The sequence below is a fragment of the Dermacentor andersoni genome, chromosome 6 (genome assembly GCF_023375885.2).
Source record: "Dermacentor andersoni chromosome 6, qqDerAnde1_hic_scaffold, whole genome shotgun sequence".
In the NCBI taxonomy this organism is placed as follows: domain Eukaryota; kingdom Metazoa; phylum Arthropoda; class Arachnida; order Ixodida; family Ixodidae; genus Dermacentor; species Dermacentor andersoni.
Genome location: NC_092819.1, coordinates 91,123,928 through 91,146,889, shown reverse-complemented (window position 1 = coordinate 91,146,889; position 22,962 = coordinate 91,123,928). Strand labels below are relative to the sequence as shown.

General features: G+C 42.8%; 1 protein-coding gene across 1 annotated transcript; it reads left to right on the top strand.

The window, feature by feature from the left end:
- The first annotated feature begins 4,901 nt into the window (after positions 1-4,901).
- LOC126522565 (isocitrate dehydrogenase [NAD] subunit gamma, mitochondrial-like) lies at positions 4,902-22,417 on the top strand. Its single transcript, XM_050171335.3, has 10 exons — positions 4,902-5,070; positions 6,086-6,216; positions 8,347-8,462; positions 9,692-9,882; positions 12,288-12,421; positions 13,844-13,946; positions 15,491-15,637; positions 18,557-18,651; positions 18,924-18,984; positions 20,783-22,417. Exons 1-10 carry the CDS (start codon positions 4,981-4,983, stop codon positions 20,870-20,872), a joined length of 1,158 nt encoding a protein of 385 aa, XP_050027292.2. The 5' UTR covers positions 4,902-4,980; the 3' UTR covers positions 20,873-22,417.
- Positions 22,418-22,962: the final 545 nt, after the last annotated feature.

The window sequence follows — 22,962 nt, the reverse complement described above, 5'->3', positions numbered from 1 at the left end:
CAGATGTGGGAGATACGGGGTTCTCCTCCGTACTCTTGGGACAAAGGAACGACAACACACAGTAGTGCAAACAGTCACAAGGGCATTTATTGCACCTTTCATAGATCAATGCCTGCTAGCCAGCCGAGTTGCTATCCCCAAAACATGCCGATGGGCGCGCGACAAATCTAGAAGTCCGACTCACCGCGAGCGAGCGAATATGTTCGCCCCATGCTGGATCCCAACGCCTGGTCGTTCGCGTGTTCGGTCACGCCAACGGAGGCACGCTCGAAGGCCGCCACGCGAGGCGGTCTCGCAGAAGCATGGGTCGCCGCGCGCGCGTGGGACGTCCACGCCGTGCGCCCGACCCGCCGGGAAAAAGGGTCGCTCCACCCGCGGCACGGCACGTCCGTGCTGCTTGCTGTCTCCAACCCAAGAGGCCAAGCGCCTTCCCTTTCGGCGCCCGAGTAACCCCGCCGCGACAGTCGCGCCATCTCTCGCACCGCGCTTGTACCACGCCGCGGGCGCCAGGCCACGCGAGCCGTGCGGGAAAACAGCATATCAGGGGATGCGCTATGCGGGAAAAACATCAGGGGACGCGCGAGAGTCGCGCATCCCCACACACTATAAGACAAGGCTATTTATATCACGGTTTATCTTATTAACAACAGAATCAATATCATGCCTGGAAGAGAAGACGGTTGTGTTACCAGCATAAATGACGCATTGCTCAGAAGGAGAAAGACAATTAGGAAGATCAATATAAATTAAAGATTGTAGTGGACCAATTAAGGATAGACCCTTGAGGAACGCCTTCATTAGTAGTTGAGGTACTGGAGAGGTTACCTAAAATACCAACCGTCATTCCTCAGTCTAGTGCATAGCTTTTTATTAACTGCAAATCAGGACCTTCTATGCCCATTGACTGGAGTTTAAAGAAAAATGATGTTGAGAATGATGGAACCGAAAGCTTTGGTAAAATCGACGAAAACGAGCCTAAGAAAATTGCAATGTGTACACCCGGCCACAAAAGTTTACGGACCACGGGATCTCAGGAAACCTTCAATTTCCGAGCAGCATGTAGCAGTAGCCAGTAAAAGTGCATACGGCAATGTTGTTAGCATATTCTAGTCGAAGCCCGAAATGCAAGTACCAGGCTGCGTTGTGAGGTTACGGAAATATTAAGCTTTTTCTCAGATTTCATGGTCCGTAATATTTTGTCGTCGGGTGTATATGTGCCGCTCTTCGATGAACCTCTTTCCCGCCGATGGGGGTCACTGTAGACGCGGGACTGCGAATGTACCGCTCTTCAATGAAACTCTTAGACACCGACTTGGAGCACTGGGTGAGTGCCAATCAGTCTGTGCTGGCCTTCAGTGAAGCTCTTTGATTTTAACGACTCAATGGGTATACGCCAGTAGGTGTGTGCCACTCTACCATGAGAATAAAGGTCCTTCAAATTTTTACGATGATGGGCGCTATCGAAACCACGTCACGCGGGTTCCTCAATGGCAGCAAACCGACGCTTTAGCAGGCGGCACCACAAATGCACTGGGTGTACGCGCCGCTTTTCAACGAACTTCTTTCGCGCCAACGCTTTAGCGAGCCACGTACGCCACGAATGCACTGGGTATGTGCTGCTCTTCAACGAACCTCTCGCAAACTTGGATCACTGTATACGTGACACTGGATGTGCGGAAAGCGAGGGAACAGTTCTCAGCGTTCGCTGGCACCGGCGCGCCACGCCACGCTCGTCTCGGAGGCCACGCGCGGACTTCTCGGCAGCGCCACCAGATGGCGCGGGGAGTTCAGAAATGCGGTTGTTTGCTTTAAATCAGGGGTACAATCAGGACTCGACGGGAACTAAAGGTCAGTGGGTCGCGTCGCATTGGGCACTCACGGGAAGACTACAAATTAAGCTGTGCAGGGTGATATGGGCTGGACTCTAGTTTTGAAGTGAGGGAAGCTCGCAGTAAAATTGAGTATGAAGAACGGCTGAGGAATGTGGAAGAAAGTAAATGGGCTGGGAGAGTGTTGAGGTATCTGTACAGGAAAAACATTGATTCACAGTGGAGGAAAAGAACTAGGAAGCTTACCAGCAAGTATGCGGCCTGTAGGGTGGACAACACAGCAACAAAGAAGGTCAAGTGGAAAGTCAGAGAGGCTGAAATAATCTCATGGGTGGCGGCAATGGAAAAGAAACCTGCCACGAGTAACTACTTAAGAGGAAAAAACGAAAACAGGAAAGGAACAATTTATGATAACTCGAAGGAAAGCTCATTACTTCTCGAAGCGAGGTCGGGATGCCTTAGAACACGCACCTATAAAGCGAGATATAAGAAGGAAGAAGAAGCATGTGCTTGCTGAAGTAAAGTTAGGGAAACTATGGAGCATATTTTATTAGAATGTGAAGACGTCTATCCAGCGGTAGATTTAGGCACCACTGGCCTCCTTGAAGCCCTTGGGTTGAGCGGGAGCAGTGGTAAAGCAAACATGTCCGTAATAGGCATTAGTAAGAGGCGAGTGGAGGATTGGTAGAAGAAAAGTAGGGAAAGTACAAAAAGACGGAGACGTACAAAACCACAGTTCGCAATAGGGGATCAGAAAATTTGAGTGTGGTAGTTCAATTTTTTCTTTTTTTATTGTTTAACCTAGTAAGGACATTAGGCAGTATAATAGCAAGAGCGCGCGCGTGTGTGTGTGTGTGTGTGCGCGTGTGCGTGCGCGCGTTTCCTTGGTTTGCTCGTTTTCGTGTTCTTATTGTACACGATGTTTTCATCAATAAAAGTCATTTTGTCATGCAAGCTTGTTACTGATTAATTGATTGATTGATTGATTGATTGATTGATTGATTGATTGATTGATTGATTGATTGATTGATTGATTGATTGATTGATTGATTGATTGATTGATTGATTGATTGATATGTGAGGTTTAACGCACCAAAGCAACACTGGGACAGTGAGAGATGCCGTAGTGGAGGGTTCCAGAATAATTTTTGACCAATCCACAGGAATCTTTGACGTGCACCTAAATCTAAGTTGATAGTTTTTGTTTGCTTGTTTCTTTTTTTAAGTTCCACCTATACTTATTTAATGGCTTTGGATGTATAAATAAGCACTTATATTTCCTGTTCTTCTATATACGGTGCGCAGGTATACAGCCGTGCAGCTTTTCTATCACTGTATGCTGATATTTGTTTCAGTGGGGAAAGCATATACAGAGAAAGGGGGACATGTGGCTCGTACAGGTCAATCTTTTCCAACGCTTTCGCCGGTCCCCTAGGCAGCCGTATTCTCTACCTGTTGTCTAAATAATTAATCCTATTGTAACGTACTCTACCGTATACCAAGATGAGCACGAGTTCATTGCTTGTGTTACTCTGCAGACGCGTACGTCGTTAAATGTGGGCATGACACTGAGTGAAAAGGTGTGCTTCAGTGTGCACTGAGTTACACGGTGAAAAATACACTCGAAACACGACGTCATCATAGCGGCTTCGGCACTGATATTAAACCAGTAAACCGGTTTTCCAGAAGAGGTGACAATGATTAAGTCCGCTTGCAATGGTACGTTGAGACTAGAAATCCCTGGCTGGCTCTAGTAGTCCTGACTTGCACAGCTACTTAGCTCACTTCCAGATATCAAACGCAATGCGAAGTAAGAACGGTTTTTTATACCAATTAGAATAACCACGAGCTATTTTGTCTCCATCTTCGAGCTGCGCAACCAAATTAGCTTGGAAGGGATGCAGTATTGAGCATAACGTACCGTATTTGTTATGGGCCACATCCCGACATCGGTTTCTGTAGAGGAGTTTTTTTTATGTAAACGCCCACTCACAATAATCTGTGAGCGGGTCAGCTCTATAGGGGTCCGCAATGGTTAGAAGACTGAAAACTACTAAATTAACTGATGAGCTTCCGTCGCTTTGTGATCGGTTGGTATAGAGTTAATTAGACATAGCAGGTAGTCCAGCAATATTCTTGTGTTATTTCCCGCCATGAATGAACTGCGCTTAAGTCATTATTTTTAGTACGCGAAAAGGTTTTCAGCGACACTGCGACAACACTTTTACCCCCCCCCCCCCTTTCCCCCCTGAAAGGATGCTTCACCTAAGATATATTTATGATGCGGCGAAAGCAGACTTTCGTACAAGCCGTCAGTAGTAAGCGTGGAACGTTGCCTCCGACGCTTGCTTGCTAAAACAAAGACACGTGACGTGTGACTAACCGCAACCGCTCATTAAAGGATGAAGTAAGTACGTAGTCATAGCGGCTGCTAACAGGCACCTTGATCACTTCATAATTGTGCAGGTAGTGATACTGAAAAGAAGCCGTGCGCAGGACTTTCACATGTGCCATTTCTTGAGACAAACTTCTTTTATGCATAACTCGCAAAAAGTACCAAAGAAACATTTTTTTTTTAATTTTCTCGGTCTATGCAAGAAAATTACAAGTTGCTTTCATTAATATTGTGCATTAATGTGTAAGGTTACAGTGCATGGAGTCCGAAAAATGGACAAGACGACTGAAAATTTGTTTTCTTGTTGCTGCTGGTGTTGCTGGTCTCATTGTCGCTGTTGTCCTCAATGCAAATAACGATTACAAGTGCTGTACGCTGACAACAATGTCATCAACAACAACAAAAGAAAAAGGAATAAAGGGAAAAATGGGTAAATGACGTGGCAGCTAGGCGCATGGATTTTCGATAAAAGCCCGCTTTGCGAGAGGTTTCCGATGTACGTGTCGACAGCAAAAATTTTATTCAGTTTGATTACCTACACCTGCAAAACAAAGTACACTGATGTAATTTGTATCGCGTAAATGTCTGACAACTGACACTTTCCACCACAGTGGCGTTGCACACAGCACCGCCACATTACAAGCATCATCATCAGCTCACACCCTCACACCCTCCAGCGGTCCAGCGCATCGCAGCAGTTTGTAGTTTGGGTTTCCATATCCGGGCAGGGACTGCGCATTGCAGGAACTCGTAATAATGGCAAATTCAGTGCGTTTGCTAACTAATGTGTCTCGATCTGTGCCTCGTAAACTGCTTCCCGTAGGAACAACCAGCACGCCGCGAAAGGTAATCCGTCCGTGCCTCCGTGCCGGACTCCGGATATGCAAAGTGCGCATGTGCAGCGGCGCAGGACGATTCTAAGGTCAGCCGGAAAATTGAGCAGCAAACTCCCCGAATTATCTAAATAAGCGACCGTGTCGGGTCTTATCATTTGGAGCGCATCTTCCTTGTCCCGCGCGGAGGTGTAGTTGCCCTATGATCTCTTATCAGCGCATGCATTCCTTATCTGCGAAGCAGACGCCTTGCCCGATCGCCAGCGCTCTATCGTGGTGTGTTTGGGTTGTGCGCATAGTTCGAGCAAAAGTACGCAAAGCTGAAGTTATCAAATTCGTGATTGCCCTCACTGCGAAGTAAAAAAAGAAAAACTTTCGCATTATAAGAACGCCCGTGATGCGTGTTGCGGGCTCCCGTCGCCGAAGCATCGCCGTCGTTCTGTAGATATACACGCCTAATGAAAAGCCTGTGTGATATCACAGGTTTTTACTAACTCTGGCACGTTCAGTCAAGTGCCGAATTCGAAACGTTATCCTGCGGATTTCCGTCACTCTGCAGAAACTTGGCATGGAAATAAAAGCTTAAAACATTTAAATTATATTTCTGGGCTTTTATCGTGCCAAAACGACTTCATTACGAGTCACGCCGTAGTGAGGGGCTCCGGATTAATTTTTACCGCCTGGGGTTCTTTAATGTGCACCCAATGTATTAATGCACGGAACACGAGCGTTTTTTGCATTCCGCTTCCGTATAGTAATTCAAAGCCGTTTTACATGTGGGAATTAAACTATTTTATAACAATGACAACAAAATGAATTAAAATAAGAAAATCTTTCAGGAAATGAGTGCGTTATGAAATCAAGCTTGGTGTCCTGACCACAATAAAAGCTGTGCAAAATTTTGCTTGCACTACATTGCTATCACATATTGCTACAACAATAAATGTGCCTGTGTGTGTGCATTTTTCTTGACCAAAGGCGTTTTGCTTCGTAAAATTGAAAGTGGTGTTATTTTTATTTGTCTTCAGTACTTTTCAGGGCAGGCACAGCCTCCACATGCGACAGCAAAGGCAAAATATGGAGGTCGCTTTATGGTTACAGTGCTACCTGGTGATGGAATCGGCCCTGAACTGATGAAGCACGTTCGTGAAGTTTTCAGGTAGATTGCTTCCAGCATATTGCCACAATCTTCCTGGGCCTCCATAGACACACCCAATGATTCGTCAAACATAAATTCTTAAAAACAGCGCAGGGTGATAAAAAATCGGTTACTTTTCTGCAGAACATTATGCCTGTCGGCATCAGAAATTCTGTAATATTCATTGGCAAACTTGTTAATCAATTCAATATAAATAATTATGGGGACTTTATTTATTTACCTTAAAGCACATGACTCGCACTTGCAGAGTTGAAGCCAGGCAGTGCACATGGTGTGTCAACCAAGTAAAAATCCAGAAACTACATTGAAGTGAAAGTCACAAGAACAAACAATGAACGGTCTCACACTGCTCTTGGACAAGATTGAACAAAATTTCCTTTAGATGTTCATTTTTGTGACTCACTAGCATGTCTAACTTCAACCTGTACAACTGTACTAGCCCCAACCCTAGCCATTCTGAATATAGGTCTGGCATAATCTACTGATTCCTTTTGCTCAATTCTTTTGCTACCTTATCACCCCTCACTCATGACAAGCTGATCCTGGTGACTGCGTAGGCAGAGCACTGTTCAGACTACCAATGAAGTGTGAAAGGGAAAAGAATTGGAATAGATACCATTACATTATGTTGGCCTAGCACTATACTGTCAGCAATTCGCAATGATCATTGCGAGTTGTTGCATTCATAACGGAATGTTTTGTTGATAATGATTAATTTGTGAAGTCGCAAAGCCATTTGGAGCCAGAAGGACAATATTCAGCCGAATATATGTACTGCCCATCATTCCTATGCTGGCTTAACCACTATATGTTTGCACCTCCCATAGACACCATAGCGCTCGAGTGCTCTCTCATACTATTTGTTCTTTTTTAGAAAACTACACTAGTGCAAAGTTCGCTCTAGTCGTTTTTGTAAAAAACTATGATTTCAACAGAAGTGCACAGATCAATCTTGTAAATAATGTCACTATGTTACAGCAAACTATAAGGCAGCACTGACTGTATCACATACATGTAAGCCAGTTTGGAAAAAAGATCACGAAGAGGCACTGAGGCAAACTGTCAGTGCCCTGAATCAATCAATCAATTCCCCACCTGCCTTTCAGCTTTGCGTAAGCTAGGTTAGCATAGCAACAAGGTGTTCATGGTGACAAGTCATAGCTACAAGACAGGAAAACAAGAAATTTCAAAATCCAAGTTGGGGGACAGCTGTTGCTGCCAGCGGTGTTGCCGAGTTGTTGCTTTGGTGGTCTTTCATTGTAAGTTGGCCATTTCACCTTGTCAAATTTCGTGCATGAAAAACACAGGCCTACTGCTACGAATTTGTATGTGTGTGGTAAATGTGTGCTAAAGTCTGTGTGCTGCCATTCCCTGTGGCTAGTCATTCCACACAGACAGTGCTGCATACTTTACTTATTATGAGGTCATACTATGTCCGCAGCAAGGATCAATATAAAATGCAGCATTATGATTTGTCAGTTATCATGTAGCACTTGCTTTTAGCAGTTACTTGCATTACATGTGTTCCTCCTAGCTTCATGAGCCTGTATGTAAGAAATGCTTTGATAAATGCTCATGTGCTTGGAAATTCAGGGCCAGATTCACACGACCTCCGTCCTGTAAGTACACCTTGTGATACACAGGTTTGCAAGGACACACATAAGTAGCTGATAAAAAAAGTACCATGGTATAACTCCCAAATTGGAACATAGCATTTCAAGCTGACTGTTTCCACAGGCATAGCATGGCTTCACAGTAACTTATGCACACTGGACTGTCTGTGTCTGACAACTAGCCATAGGGCACCAGCTAGTAATATAGTGAAAAAGGTGATAGCCAGATAGCCAGGGCAGCAGCAAACCATTACCTTTACTTCATGCAAGGTAACTTTTGTGAAACTTTGGTGAGATATAATCTCATAGCGCTTTAGCATTTGACTCCAAGGACAAATGCAAAATCAAGGCATTTTATTGGTCCAAGAAGTTTAGCCGACGGTTGTGTACACAGTCCGGATGTACACGGACATATGAACACGAGACCTGTGTAGTTTTCTGTATCAGTTCTAAGGCAGCATTGTGAGGTTCATGCATATAGTATAGCAATGTACCACTTGTGCTCTACTGCTTTCAGATATGGTGGTGTGCCTGTGGATTTTGAAGAGGTTCATCTTGACTCTACCCAGGATGATCTGGAGAACGTTGATGAAGCCATCACGGCCATCAAGAGAAACGGCGTTGCCTTGAAAGGTTTTTAAATGTTTGTCTTTGTCTCAACACAACACATTTGCCTTATCTTATAACACAACACATTGTGTCTTTATTGCGCCGTCTCTGGTCGGCCCCCGTATTCATGCTATGATTCTTTTAGTGCACAATACTTACAAGCAGGACCTGTTAATGTTAATTTCACTGGATTATAAACGTGGGTGTCCCGTATAAATGTGAGTTGCAAAGCATATGTGTTGAGAGCTCTTCACATAAGTATTTGCTTATTAGTAGAGAGATATCTATGTAAGCTACTTATTACAAACAAATAATTCTTGAGGCTAGAGTAGCTGTAAAAGTGTAGAGCATATCGTCTTAGTGCAGTAGTGATGAAAAATCAGAATCATCAACAGAACTGTGAATGAAAGACCAGACAGATGTACCGAAAAAACTTTAATGAGACATGAGGACCTGCAAGGTTGCCAGCCCGGGCTCAGGCCACCCGGGCTCAGGCCACCCGGGCTCAGGCCACCCGGGCATTATGTGCGGTGAGACATAGCCTTTCCACCACTGCCCAGGCCCGCTGGATTGCCCATAGTTAGTCATATAGTTCCAAGCTAGTCAGAGCACTTAGCCATCGCTCCTCGAGAAGGTCCATTTCTATGTTGTCCTCTACATATATTGATCTGATCTTTGTGCATTCTTTATTGGGTGACTTTCTTTATTGGGTGAACTTGTGCCCAGAAAGCAAAGTGACACTCTAGTGACAATGGCAGCAACAGGCACACTCAGCAATCATCGACTTTAATTTCACGGGTCAAGTTCATCTGCTATTTATGCATGTATCACCTTCATTATAGCGTAATTGTTGGTACCTGTGTAAATTCTATAATGTATAACATAATTTACGTTGCATGTGCAGTCTGATTAGACATATTTCTTTTGTCATAGAATTGGCAGTAATGATCAGGAAATATTGTATACAGCAGGCACGTATTCCGCCAAGCCAAAACTTGATAACAGTGATAATCCAGTGCAACCGGTCACTGGCGAAAAGCAGAACAATGTATGTATTGCAGTTCTCAAGCCCTGTCTTTGCCTCTAGCATTTGTTGCAATCAAGAACACTTCTCTCACATTTCTCGTGTTATGGCTTCATCTTGTTTGCAGAATGTTCAAAATATCTTAACTGTAGCATTCCGTCTTTAGTTGTATTCTTTCATGTTTGGTGCTTTGGCAGCATGTTTGTGAACACATTGTTTCTCTTGGAAGGCAACATCGAGACGAGGCACAACTCGCCCACCTCCAAGTCCCGCAATGTAGAGTTGCGCCTACGGCTGAAGCTTTTTGTCAATGTGATTCACTGCAAGAGCCAGCCCGGTGTTCCGACTCGCCACAACAACATCGACATCGTGCTGATACGGCAAAACACAGAGGGAGAATACAGCTGTGCTGAGCATGAGGTCAGTTCTCTGCAACATCTTTGCCTCGCTGCATTGGCTTTGTCAGTGGAGCATGTAGGAGGGCACAAAGACCATAAATCTGCAGATGGGGTAGGCACTGACTCAACTGAAAATTTGTTAGAAACAGACATGCTAGACATACTGTAGAATCCACTGTAATGTCACCATTAGAATGTGTGTACCTGGCACAATAATGGTGATCAGGTGCAAGACTGTCAAGTTGATCATACATTTTATTAAACAGCTAGCCACTTATTTTAGTGCTGTCCCACCATGTTGGCTGTGATACAAAGGAAGAAAAATTGCAGGCTTTTGAGCTAAACGCAGTAGACTCCATGGAATAAATGTGGGAAATGCCTATCTGCCACATTATGTGCCCTTTTTCTGCCACTCGGAAGCAGTACAGTGGAGCCTTGCTTTAACAGTGTTGCATATGACACAAAAATGCTTTCATTTTATCCAACATTTGTTATAAGCATATATTCTGATATATGCTGATATTGGTGGGAAAAATTTTATAATTGCTTCATTACATTCAATAATTCGTTATATCTGTGTTTTATTGAAGTTTGACTGCAATAGACAACCTAAGAGACCCCTGCATGTAGTATAGTAATTGATCCCTGTATTGTTGTGGATTCATCTACTGAACACTACACTTCCCACTCCTAAATAAGGAGGGCAGCACTGGCACCCAGTTGAAGTGGCCATTGTGCCTCACTAACCCATCTTGGCAATTCCTGAGTCAGAATTTTGTACCAAGGCTCATTTATAGTCTACTCAAGACAGCAGTGTAGAAATTAGTGACACAAAACAATTGATAAACTGATTACTATTACTGTAAAAAAGACTATTGATAGTTATTGACAGCACTGCTGATAGCATTACAGTTTTGCTATGAAACTATCGATAGTTTGACAAGAACTATTGACTACTACGAATAGTATTGCGAAAGTTCGCTATTGACAGTGCAATCATTAGTTTTGTATTTCCTGGCTAGTTATATAACCAGAAAATTTGCAATAACTGACCATCAGTAACACTCGGTTCATGCACTTGGGAACAGGAAAATGTTACCAAGTTTATGTTGCAATAGAACATGTTGTGGCACTAGTTGGTTCATAGCTTTCAGAAGATAAAGTGCCAACAGAGACAGCACAGTAAGAAAGAACAAACACAGGAAAAGGCGCTTCCTGTCCTTGTTCTTTCTTATTGTGCTGTCTCTGTTGGCGCTTCATCTTTCGAAAGTTATGTTGCAATGTTTACGTGTGGTATGTCGCGTGATATTGCATTATTGATAGCGCACTATAAATAGTGCTATTGAGAGTGCACTTGATATTACTATCTTTGATAATGACTAAACTGCTAATAGTATCAATAGTACTATTGATAGTTGTACATCACAAGTGAAAATACATCTATCAAGCAGCTTTTTATATAGGAATCTCTGCTTAGCCAAGTGGCAGTGTTGTCCTAAGTACACTCATGAAAGCCAAGGAAAAGTCATATGTCTTGACCACTTTGTGAATACAGAAGCAAGGCTCAGAAGCAACAAGGCCCACATGATTGTAAATGCCCTGATAGATAAAGCTGCAATATAATGCTTTCAGGTAACAGTTTATTCTGTGGATTTAAAGCTTAATTTCACCGCATTCCTTACATCTTCAGAATCATAAAAAGCGTACAGCTGCAGAGAAGAATACAAATTTTCAATGCTTTCTTGAGTTTTGTCAAGTTTACAGAATGTGGCCTCCATGTGAAAACTCACTACAGGAACATCCGATATCACATCTACTATTTCATGTCCAGTGGAATTGGAAAGCACCTATCCAGCCACTTGAAAATTATGCCTGGTGCAATACATTGTGAAAAACAATGAAAGAAGTGAACTGACTGCATACAGCAACGTACTCACACTGAGCTAAAGAAAATACCCAACTGTCTATCGTTGCACCCATTTTACTAAAACGTTTTGCGCATTTTATTCAAGCTTACAGTACAATTCCAATTGGAAGTGTTTCAGGATGTATGCAAGACATTTTAAATATCATTATATTAATCAGTGCTATTTCTGTGCACAATCTGGGCGTACACAATTCTGTACACAGTGCCTTAAAGAGTTAATATAAACTGGTTGAAATTTCATGCATTATGAGTGAGGACAAGAAGGGGAACCCAATTGGGGCTAGATTTTTTTTCGTTATGACCTGTAACCAAAAGACAATGTCATGCTTTATGCATCGTATAACACAATGCGTTACATCATACTATGCATTCTATCGCATTTGCAACGCCATATATTGTATAACATTTTAAACTGATAAACTGGGCCAGATGCACTGGTGCAGAACCACTGAAGTGTCTCCACCTGTTCTTTCTCCCATGTCCTTTTCCATGTATATTAGAGCGTTCCAGGTGTAGTGGAGAGCCTGAAGCTGATAACAAGGAACAAATCAGAGGAGATTGCACGCTACGCTTTTGAGTTTGCACGACAAAATGGCAGAAAGAAGATAACAGCTGTTCACAAGGCCAACATCATGTGAGCTGTTTTGTGTGGCGCTATTCTTAGCATTGTTGGTAGCATGTTCAAGAACTGCATGCAATACATATCGGTATTGCATGCAACATGTTCATGCTGCACTGAGATTTACCTATGTTCTTGACTGTATCTGGGCCAGGTTCTACATGGCGATCGGATGTTACTGCAAAGGAGCATACAGATGGCATAGCATTAAATTATTTCAGAAGATGCAGCTATGTCAGTAAATATCATAAAGTGGCCTTGTGGTGAAATGAAATTGATTGTATGCATAGTGAAGTGTTGTTTATAGTGCGTACATAGCATTCACAAAACTGTTGCCACTCTGGCTGTGTTACAAGAGCAAAACGCAGGTAACAAATGCAAAGTGCTGCAATGTATATACAGTATGTGTCATATTTCATGCGTCATGCATGACATAAATTATGACAAAGTGTCCACAGGGTGGTCATACCAGTGTGCTTACTGCAGTGCGGTGCATCTTGAACTTCACTGCCCTTTGACTTGCTCACAGGCATGTCTGTTGTTTTAAAAAATAATGTATGCACAAAAAACAACAAGATTTCATTTTGAACCTCTAACAGTTAAAAGCCTACTGCATTTCAGTTTTCAAACATTGTTAAGTGTATTGTAAGTCTGAAACAGTTTGTGACCAGTGAGTACAATGATGCCCCAAGCATGAAATGAAGTGAGGTGATATCAGTCTACATATATTGAAGGCAGTAAGGTCAAAGGAGGGCTCGACATACATCACTCCTATCTGTTTTCAGTTTTCGTTGGAAACGTCTTACCAAGCATCTCACTCAGTCTTCAATAGACATTAAAGGTACACCTCTAAGAAGACCACTGCATACCCCCTTGAACTCTGTTGAGGACCAGTGCACTTCTGCACATACCACGCTTTGAGAAATGTTGCCTGTATCTTTTACAATGCGTGCTGCTGAAGATTACTTCTGGGTGCAGCATTCAGTTTGTTTTGTACTGAATGAGTCACAACCACATGTCGTCTGCGGCAAAACAGGACCAAACAATGTGTTATCTCAGTGAAAGGCACGGTAGTGTCAGCTGACACTGTCAGGCAACAAAATACTGTGTGCATCATGTCTTGCTTGGAACTGTGACAAATGGCTCCACCATTCCAGTTGCTCACAAGATCTACATTTCCTGGCCTGCATTGCACTTCCAATTTACTCTGAATGAAACGGGCAAATAGTGCACCCAGGCATAGTTGTTGACACTGTACGCAGTGAAGTGCTGCTTCTGTGAGAAGTCTCAGCATGAATGAGCCAGCAGTTCAGCCAGAAGAACTGTTTATACATGTCTCCCTTATGTACTCTACATTAGTTATATGGCATAACTTTGAACGTAGGAAAATGCACTTTTCATCACGCCGTCCACATGCACTGACCGTGGTCTTTACAGGAAACTCTCTGATGGCTTGTTCCTCAAGTGCTGCGGAGAGGTTTCAAAGGACTACCCTGAGATTGAGTTCGACAACATGATAATTGACAACTGCAGCATGCAGGTCAGTGTAATCTCGTTGCCAAGGCTTGTAGTAGATACTGTCACTTAACAGCATGTGGTATTCACTATTTGAAGACCAGTGTGTGTGTGTGTGTGTGTGTGTGTGTGTGTGTGTGTGTGTGTGTGTGTGTGTGTGTGTGTGTGTGTGTGTGTGTGTGTGTGTGTGTGTGTGTGTGTGTGTGTGTGTGTGTGTGTGTGTGTGTGTGTGTGTGTGTGTGTGTGTGTGTGTGTGTGTGTGTGTGTGTGTGTGTGTGTGTGTGTGTGTGTGTGTGTGTGTGTGTGTGTGTGTGTGTGTGTGTGTGTGTGTGTGTGTGTGTGTGTGTGTGTGTGTGTGTGTGTGTGTGTGTGTGTGTGTGTGTGTGTGTGTGTGTGTGTGTGTGTGTGTGTGTGTGTGTGTGTGTGTGTGTGTGTGTGTGTGTGTGTGTGTGTGTGTGTGTGTGTGTGTGTGTGTGTGTGTGTGTGTGTGTGTGTGTGTGTGTGTGTGTGTGTGTGTGTGTGTGTGTGTGTGTGTGTGTGTGTGTGTGTGTGTGTGTGTGTGTGTGTGTGTGTGTGTGTGTGTGTGTGTGTGTGTGTGTGTGTGTGTGTGTGTGTGTGTGTGTGTGTGTGTGTGTGTGTGTGTGTGTGTGTGTGTGTGTGTGCGTGCGCGCGCGCGCGCATATGCAACAACTATGCAACTTATTTAAGATTCATGTGGTGGCAATGCTAAATTAAAAGTTTTGCAGATGAAGTTGCCAGTCAATTCAGTCTTGCATGTTATCATCTACAGTCTCCTAGTAAGCTCAAATGGCAGAGTGATTGCCTTAGAAACGTGCAATCAGGGGTTCGAACCCCTTAACTGGGTTGGATTTGATTTCATATGTGAAATTTGCTTTTTGAGGGTGCTGAAATCAGTGGCTCTTTGTAGCAATATTTCAATACATTCCCGTCAGCAGCGACTTTTCTTCACTTGAGACTTCCGCCACCTTATAGATTTCTGCAGGACAACCTATAGTTTAACAAAATTTCACGTTATAGCGTTTTGCTTGCAAAGTGCTTGCAAAGTTCTTCCAAAAGCTATAAAGTAACATGTCCAATGTGCACATGAGCAATATGCAATGAAGAATTTTGTGGGTCCTGCACACACACTGAGTTTTGATTTTAGTGTTACGGGCTTTAAGTGGCTTTGCTTCAATCAAAATTTGACCTTGCTGCTTATTTTGTCAGAGCAGCTAGAAATAAATCGTCAAATGAGCTCTTGCTTAGTCTCATTGCACTTGGAGGACAAAGTGTCAGTGATGGATTGTCATAATTATTGAGATCAGCTACCCATTATAACAGTGCTAGGCCTAATAAAAGATTCTATTGTTGCTGCAAAAGTGCTTTGATTTCTATCTACGAGATGGTGCTGCAGCATTTATTATTGGCCCCGCACTTCAATTGCGGAACACACAGCTAATAGCTTCCTGAAGGATGTGTTTAGCAGGGCTGTAGCCATTTTTCACGTATCTATGTAAAAGTTTAAAACATACTGTGCTAAAATTGTTTGTTGACGCCTGTTTTTTGCAGCTTGTGTCAAACCCATCACAGTTTGATGTACTCCTTCTGCCCAACCTGTATGGGAACATCCTAACCAACATCGCCTGTGGCCTTGTTGGTGGACCAGGCATCACATCTGGGAGGAACTATGGCCATGATTATGCTGTGTTTGAAACGGTCAGCACACACTCTTTTCTGAGCAGTCATTCAAGATCATTGCACTCTGAACCCAATGCAGCAAATGAAGGGCTTGAGTAACACAGAACACTCAGTATGCCTTTAATTAGGAATCAGTATCAAGTGCTTCCCATGATTATCGTAGACATTTGCACTGTTTGGATAGCTTTTACCAAAACCGATTTTCGTTCGAGATGTTGCTATTGCTGTGTGAACCCATGTAAAAAGAGTCCAAGCAGAAGTTACAATAGACACAGTGGTGTTACAATGAATTCAGCTTGAAGTTAGTCTAGTCACCTAGGTCTTATACATTATTGTCATTGGGCCACATGTCTACAATTGCACATGCATTGCCTGCATCTGAGAATAGCCATTAACAAAGATAACTATACTTAAAAAACATATTTCATGTTTCTTATTTAAGGCATCCCATCTAAGAATTTGACCTCCACACGAAACCACCAGATGACAAAAACAAGGAAAGCATGTGTCGGGGTACGCATTAACCGCAGGCATCAACCGTGATGCCTGTGGTTGAAAGGATGTTCCACATCGCGGCTGTCATATTTTAGAACGATGCTGGCTAGCTCTTCCAGGGCTAGGTTTAATACATGTACACAGTTGCCCAAGTAAGTGGACAGAGGGCAGCTGCCACCATAGCTCAATTTGTAGATCATTGCATGCATTTCATGGTGGTGGTTTCAGCTCCTATGTTCAGTAGGTTGCCCATTTTTCTCAATTTTATTTCTTTCCCTTTATTAAGAGTATAAAGCCCATTGAAAACTTAACCCTTTGATGATGGCACATTAAATACTCCCCCCTCCCCCCCACAAATAAATGTTTTCTATCTAAATGGCAAAACAGAGAATAAACATAATCAACACAACAAAAAAATAATTTACGGCAACTTTTTCAGCAATAGGGGGAAACCACAAGCAGAAAACTGAAGGTGGGCTTCAGCCCATGCCACCTATCGCATTGTTTGGAATTTGTACAGACAGCTCTTGTCATATGTGAACCATAGGTGTACATTTCATTTGCTTTACATCACGTGTGTGACACTACTGCAGCTGGACAGCAACCATTGGTCTGTCTTGCCTGACTGAGCTTTCAAAAGAATGCGAGTCGCATGCTGAGCTTCATCTGCTTTGTTCTGTGTACCTTCTCTAAACCAACTAGTGATGCTTGCATCCTGTCATTCAGCGTTGGCCAAAAACATTTATTCAGAAACTTTGTATACAATACCAAAACTTGGTAAGAAAAAAAAAATTTTCTGATATGTTGCCTGTGGTCAACATTCGTCATTAAAGGGTTAACTGTGATTCATAATTATTTCAAAAACTTAATTCAATAACTAGGCCACAACTTAGCACCACTAATTCTCTCAGTATACAATAGCATACTTGGATTGTGATGTCCCTACAGCTTCATGTGTGTACGTCATGGGTGACCTTGCACACTCTCATTTATCAAAGTGATGTTTCTACATCTCGTGTCTCTTATAATAAACTTGCAGTTCCGTGCACACTGTGATGATGCTTGCGCATGCTCAACACACCTAGAGTTTTCTGTTAGATACCTCCAAAGCGGATGAAATGGGCCTAAAATGTGTAAATCAATGAGTGACTGATAGGAAGATTTGAACCTCTGTATTACAACACAGCAACCCAATACTACTCTAACCATTAGGCCACAACCACGCGCACGGTTTCCCTGTGCCAAAGTCACTCTTTGAAACATCTGACACATGCATTACATGCCATATTCTCACATTCTTCCCTTGTGATAGCTAGCGTTTTGAAATGCTGTGTTAAACTGCGCTGGCTTCAAGACTGCGCCGCATTTTTTCCTCAGACATAGCTAAAAAGTGTGCGAGGCCTGCCTATAATGCTTTCTCAGTCAAAAAAAAAAAATTATGTTCCCCAGTGCTTTCCTTGGCTTCATTGACTCCTAGCATCGTCTGGTTGTTACTAAAATATCAAGTCCCTTGTTCCTCTTATTCTTCTTGCTTTTGATTTCACCAGTGTCACAAGATCAGTTTAAGCGGGCTACAAGGGCTGAATAAGATGACCAAGGTGCGAATTGCGGGAGACGTGGTAAGAGAAGAATAAATGAGTAATGGTGACATGCAGCTGCCTCCTCCATGTGCTCATGTTATGCGTGGTTTTATTACAACAGCTATCATCATGCTTGATGTGCATTAGAAAAAAGTGCCAGAAGTTGGACACACATAAGTGGCGTGATGGCTGCTTCGTTTCGTGGTGTTTGTTATGGTGTCTTTGACCGTACTGATTTACGCCAGGCAAGTCCTTGATGTGCATAGCAAATGACGATAGCTCGTGATAGCGACAATAGCTGGGGATCAAGAAATCTTTTGACTCATGGGCACTCAATAAAGTGAGGGCACGAACGGCCACCTGAAGGAGGGATGCCATAAAAGAACCTGTGAAAAAAACCTGTCAACCACGTGACAGCTGTTACGTGTATCAAGGACTGCCTTTTCTGGCTGGAACTTTTCCAAACTCTTGAGCTACAAGTAGCCCAAAATGGGTTGTGCTGCCTTTGAAACAAGTGACTTTGTTCCTGCACCTAAAACATTATCGAAGGTTGGAAGCACGGAAACCATGTTTACGAACTAAGGGGAGACATTGAAACTTTCAAACATCTTACAGTGTTTTACAACACTTCTGTAGTTGCACTCCTAGGCTGTCATACCCTTCCCAATACTGAGTGAAGAATGCAGGCTATTTATTGCAAGCGCACTAATGTCTGTCAGTGGAACTTGAAACCTCAGGGAGCCTTTTCAAATGAACCATTCTACACCATCAAGTGTTGTGCGCAGAACATGCGTGTGGGTGAGCCTGCCTTGAACATAGTATGGTGAAAAATTGCTAAAAGCAGGGCTCTGATCTGATTCAGGGGACACGCAACACCGGAAAGTCAATTGCTGGCAAGAACATTGCCAACCCTTTGGCCATGATGAATGCAAGTGTCGACCTGCTGGATCATTTGGGGTAAGCCTGCTCTGGAACTGGGCACAATTGCAATTGTACATGACGAATGGTGCCATCCAGAAATTTCAGAATGTGCCTGCCTTTAGGGCAGCTTCTTCAGTGGTATCCACAGGTGCATGAGAGAAGTACCAGCCAACTTTAAAATGTCTGCTCACTGTAGCACTGCCAAATAAATGTCTAAACTTTGTTGCAAGCAAGAGCATTGCTAAAATGTTAGTCCTATTTTTCTTTCCCTTTTTAATTGAGCATAACATTTTTTTTTTTTTTTTCAGATTGAAGGACCATGCAACTGTGATAAGACATGCAATCGACAAAACTCTGAATGTTGACAAGGTATGTTAAGCGCTTGGAAAAGTTAATCAAGCCGGTGTATTGTTCAGGACATACGTTTATGGAACCACGAGCGATGTGCATGCAACCTCCTTGCGGCTTAATGCAAGCAACCCAGAATTACTGTATGCAATTCTGCATGTGCTCTCCTGTGTAACGTTGGCATTGTGCCTCTACTTTGGGATATAGTAGTCTTCTTTGTACTGGGTTCATGGGATCAGCAGCTAAGTACACTTGGCATCGTTGGGCGTGTGTTTCTGCTGCAGTGCACAGCTGTGGTGGAAAACAAGGCATGCTCAAAGAGAGAGAGAGAGATGGAGAAAAAAGAAAATAAGGAAATGCAGAGAGGGCAACCAGGTTGCAGCTGGTTTGCTACCCTACACAGGGGAAGGGAGAAACAGGACAAAAAGTGTTATGATAGCAAGCAATCGGGCTGCATTGCAATTGAAAACCAAGGCATCAACTAGCAAGAAAAAGGCTTTATTGCCAGCATGCCTAATTATATAAAATCAGTTGGTGTGGAAGAAAGGAAAGTAGAAAGAGCTTGTGTAGTGTGCATAGCACAATTCCGAGCCGCTAACACTGCAGCCTGCAGCAAAAAGGAAAGGAGCAACAATGTTCACTGTGTATTCAAAGACAGTTGCAAAGGACAGTCATCTTTAAAAAGTTTGGCAGCGCTCCAGTAGCATTCTTGGTAGATGACAGTTCAGTCCATAGTGCAATATTTTTATGTCCAACAATATATTTGCGTCCATGAATAAGCTGTACTATAGCACGATGACAGCAAGATCAGTGCACAGCCTGTGGAAAAGGCCCAAGGTATAATAATGACTGTGCTTATTTCAACTAGGAGAAGTCAATTTGTATGAATGAAGCCTGAATGGTCCTTCTCGGATGACCTAGAGTGACCAAAGCAGTGTGCCATGAAAGCGTTATTTGAACACTCCTAATGAAAACATCTCATGCATATTTTGCAATTCCCATGGGATGCACGAGGTCACAGATGCCTTTCCATTCCCCACGTCTCATGCTTTGAGCTGGTTTTGCTCTCACATTTTTGCGTCGTTTATGCAGGTCAGGCCTGCATTTTCATGCATGCTTTTTTGTGCCTGCTGTCTAGAGTCTAATTCACCTTTGCCAAGAATTGTGCAACTTCATTAACTTGCACAGTTTCAGATATTCTTGTTTCCTTACAAAGGTTCACCAGCATATGTTTCTCGCTGCTGTCATAATTGCTTTGGTAATGCATTCACCCATTCAATATCTTGGTTGTTATTTTTTCATCATGTACCCATAGGTCATCTAATTTATTGTGTGCTACCAGATACATCCCTCTTCTGCGTTTTATGTGCATTTGTTTTATACTTTTATGTTCACCACCTCTCGCATGTCAGTTTCATGCTGTGCATCCTGCTAAGATTTAATCTGATAGCCGTCGGCTGTACTAATAAAGAAAAGATGAAAACAAGCACACAAATAAAAATGAGCATGCTAACACATATTATTATATCATCCAAGGCACATGGTATCAAGTTCTGTAAACAAGAAAAAAAAATTACTTTTCTTAAAATTTTGTTGGTGTTTAAAAAGGTACTCGTCAGTTGTTTCTAATATAGAAAAATGTGGTGCACTTCAAGCCTTGAAATGGTCATGTTGTCACTGGATGATCTCTTCAAAGCAGATATGAAAATCACGCACAAATACATTGTGAACAGTGCTTTTGATGAACATCAAAAGCATTGTTGCCATCGTGCTTTGCTGTTTTCGGACACCATGTTTATTCTCTTTTTTTTTTCAACAGATCCATACACCAGATCTGGGTGGCCAAGCAAGCACTCGAGATGTCGTCAACAACATCATCAAAGATGTGCAAGAGACCACGAGGCTTTAGGCCTTCAACGGATACCTGTGCTGAATTATGTGCATCTACTTACACGTGGTAGTCACGACACAAGCTCTGCTCTGTTGAAGAGGGGGAGATTGTTATTTTTAAGATTTCACAGCCTGGTGCACTTGAATTAGACGTACTTAGCATCCGTGAAAAGCAGTGTTAATGTCGATCAAGTATTCTGTAAGATTATTAAGAAAAGTATTTCTCAAGCAAGAGTGTGGTTAGCCTGGCTGCAAAATGGCAGGTACCGAGGGCTCCTGTTTTGTGTCCTGCTTGGCCAGCCACTGCCCAAGCATCTGGTGGATATGTAATTGTGTCTTCCTTAACAAAGGCAGAATAGGTACATGGGTTTGAGTGAACAGAGCCATAAGTTCGCTTTGTGTTTATTAACACTATTGCAATGATCACATACCCATGTGAAGGCCACTTAATAGTGGAAAAAAAAAAGGGGGGGGGGCTCAGGAAAATTTCTTGTGTCTTAAACTTCAGTGCATCCAAATTACAACATTTGGAAAGTGAATCGTGAAGTTCTTGGTTTCAGAAAACGAAAATGAGTCGGCGTGAATGCACCCAGCGACCCTCAAAGACTGCCACAACACAAGCGTGAGAAAAGTTTAAGTAACTGGTCAAGTGGGCTGTTCAGGTCACGCACAACCTCTGCAATGCCATGCACGAGGTTGTTTCAATCCATGGCCATGGCAGCCACATTCTGATGGAGGCGTAATGCAAAAATGCTTGGCACCATGCTTTGGTTGAGAGAAAGAGAGAAAACAAGGCAGAAAGGTCAGCCAGACAGATGTCTGGTTGGCTGCCCTGTGTAAGTAAGAGGGGTTAGGAATTGAAAGAAAGAAGGAAAAGGCAAAAGGAGAAGGTTCGTTCATGTGCACTGTAGTAGCACTACTGCTAGCAATGGTAGCTAGCAGCACTGCTACTACAGCAGCAACTACTGCGCAATAGTAGTAATACTATGCTTAAAGTGAATGTTTTACTTAGGTGATCAAAATTAATCCAAAGCCCTCTACCGTGGCATCCCTGATAACACACTGAGCACTTTTGGGACATTCATCCCGTAATTTTCAACAAGCTTTGCAGGTCAGGCACGCAGCTCGAGATGTTTTCAAGACCGGTGCTCTGTTCTGCAGGAAAAACTTGAGGATAAAACTGGAAATGGAGCAGTTCATGTCCAGTTCCTGAAAAATGGTGGTGAAGAGCAATACATAATTTCTTTGCACTTGTTTAATGCAAATACAGCACCTCAAGCTCTTATATGCTTGTAAGTCTGGTCATGTTTACTTTATTTATATTCACTTTAGCAATATTTATGAGCATATTTATTCCCACTTGTACAAAATAGCTTTTAGTATTGTCTATGCCCAAGGTTCAGAAAGTGTTTTTGATTTCTGCAACCATTATAGGCAGCTCCTGAGTTGTGACTGTATAGAGAGCATTCACACAGTTGGATTTCTGAACTGGACACAGGCGGCTTCAAGGCTTTGGCTATATGGCAAGTCAACGCCATGTCATTAAACAGTTTTTGAAAAAGCACATCTGGAGCCATCTGTTTCTTCTGTAAAAAGGCAACAGACCACAACAATGTTGCTCACACACTCAACCTTTTTATAGTGATAGCCCATTAAAGGGTACCTTCTCCCGTTTTCATGGCATCCATGCCAGTGTCATCGTCATATTGCGTTGGCAGAAGAAAAATTTACCATAAACAAATACCCTATTTCTCCCCACTCAAGAGTCCTTTAACATTCAACATTTTTACAGTGATGGCTCATTGAAGGACAACTGCAACGAAATACTGGACCACGTAAAACACCTAGTTTAGGATAGTGTAGCCTACGTGCAAAATGTTATGTTTGAAATGCAAGTGGATGCATTACTTAAAGTAGGCGTTTTTGATGCTGAAACTGAAAAAAAAAAAAAAAAAAAAAAAAAACCACTGCCTTTGCCACTCACCGCAAGTGACGCATGACCCAGAACACTGACAAACGGCACAGCTCCTGGGTATGATCTCCAAGATTAGGTAGTGCCTGTGGCACACTGGGATATCTCCCAGGCAACATGCTAAGATTTATGTCATA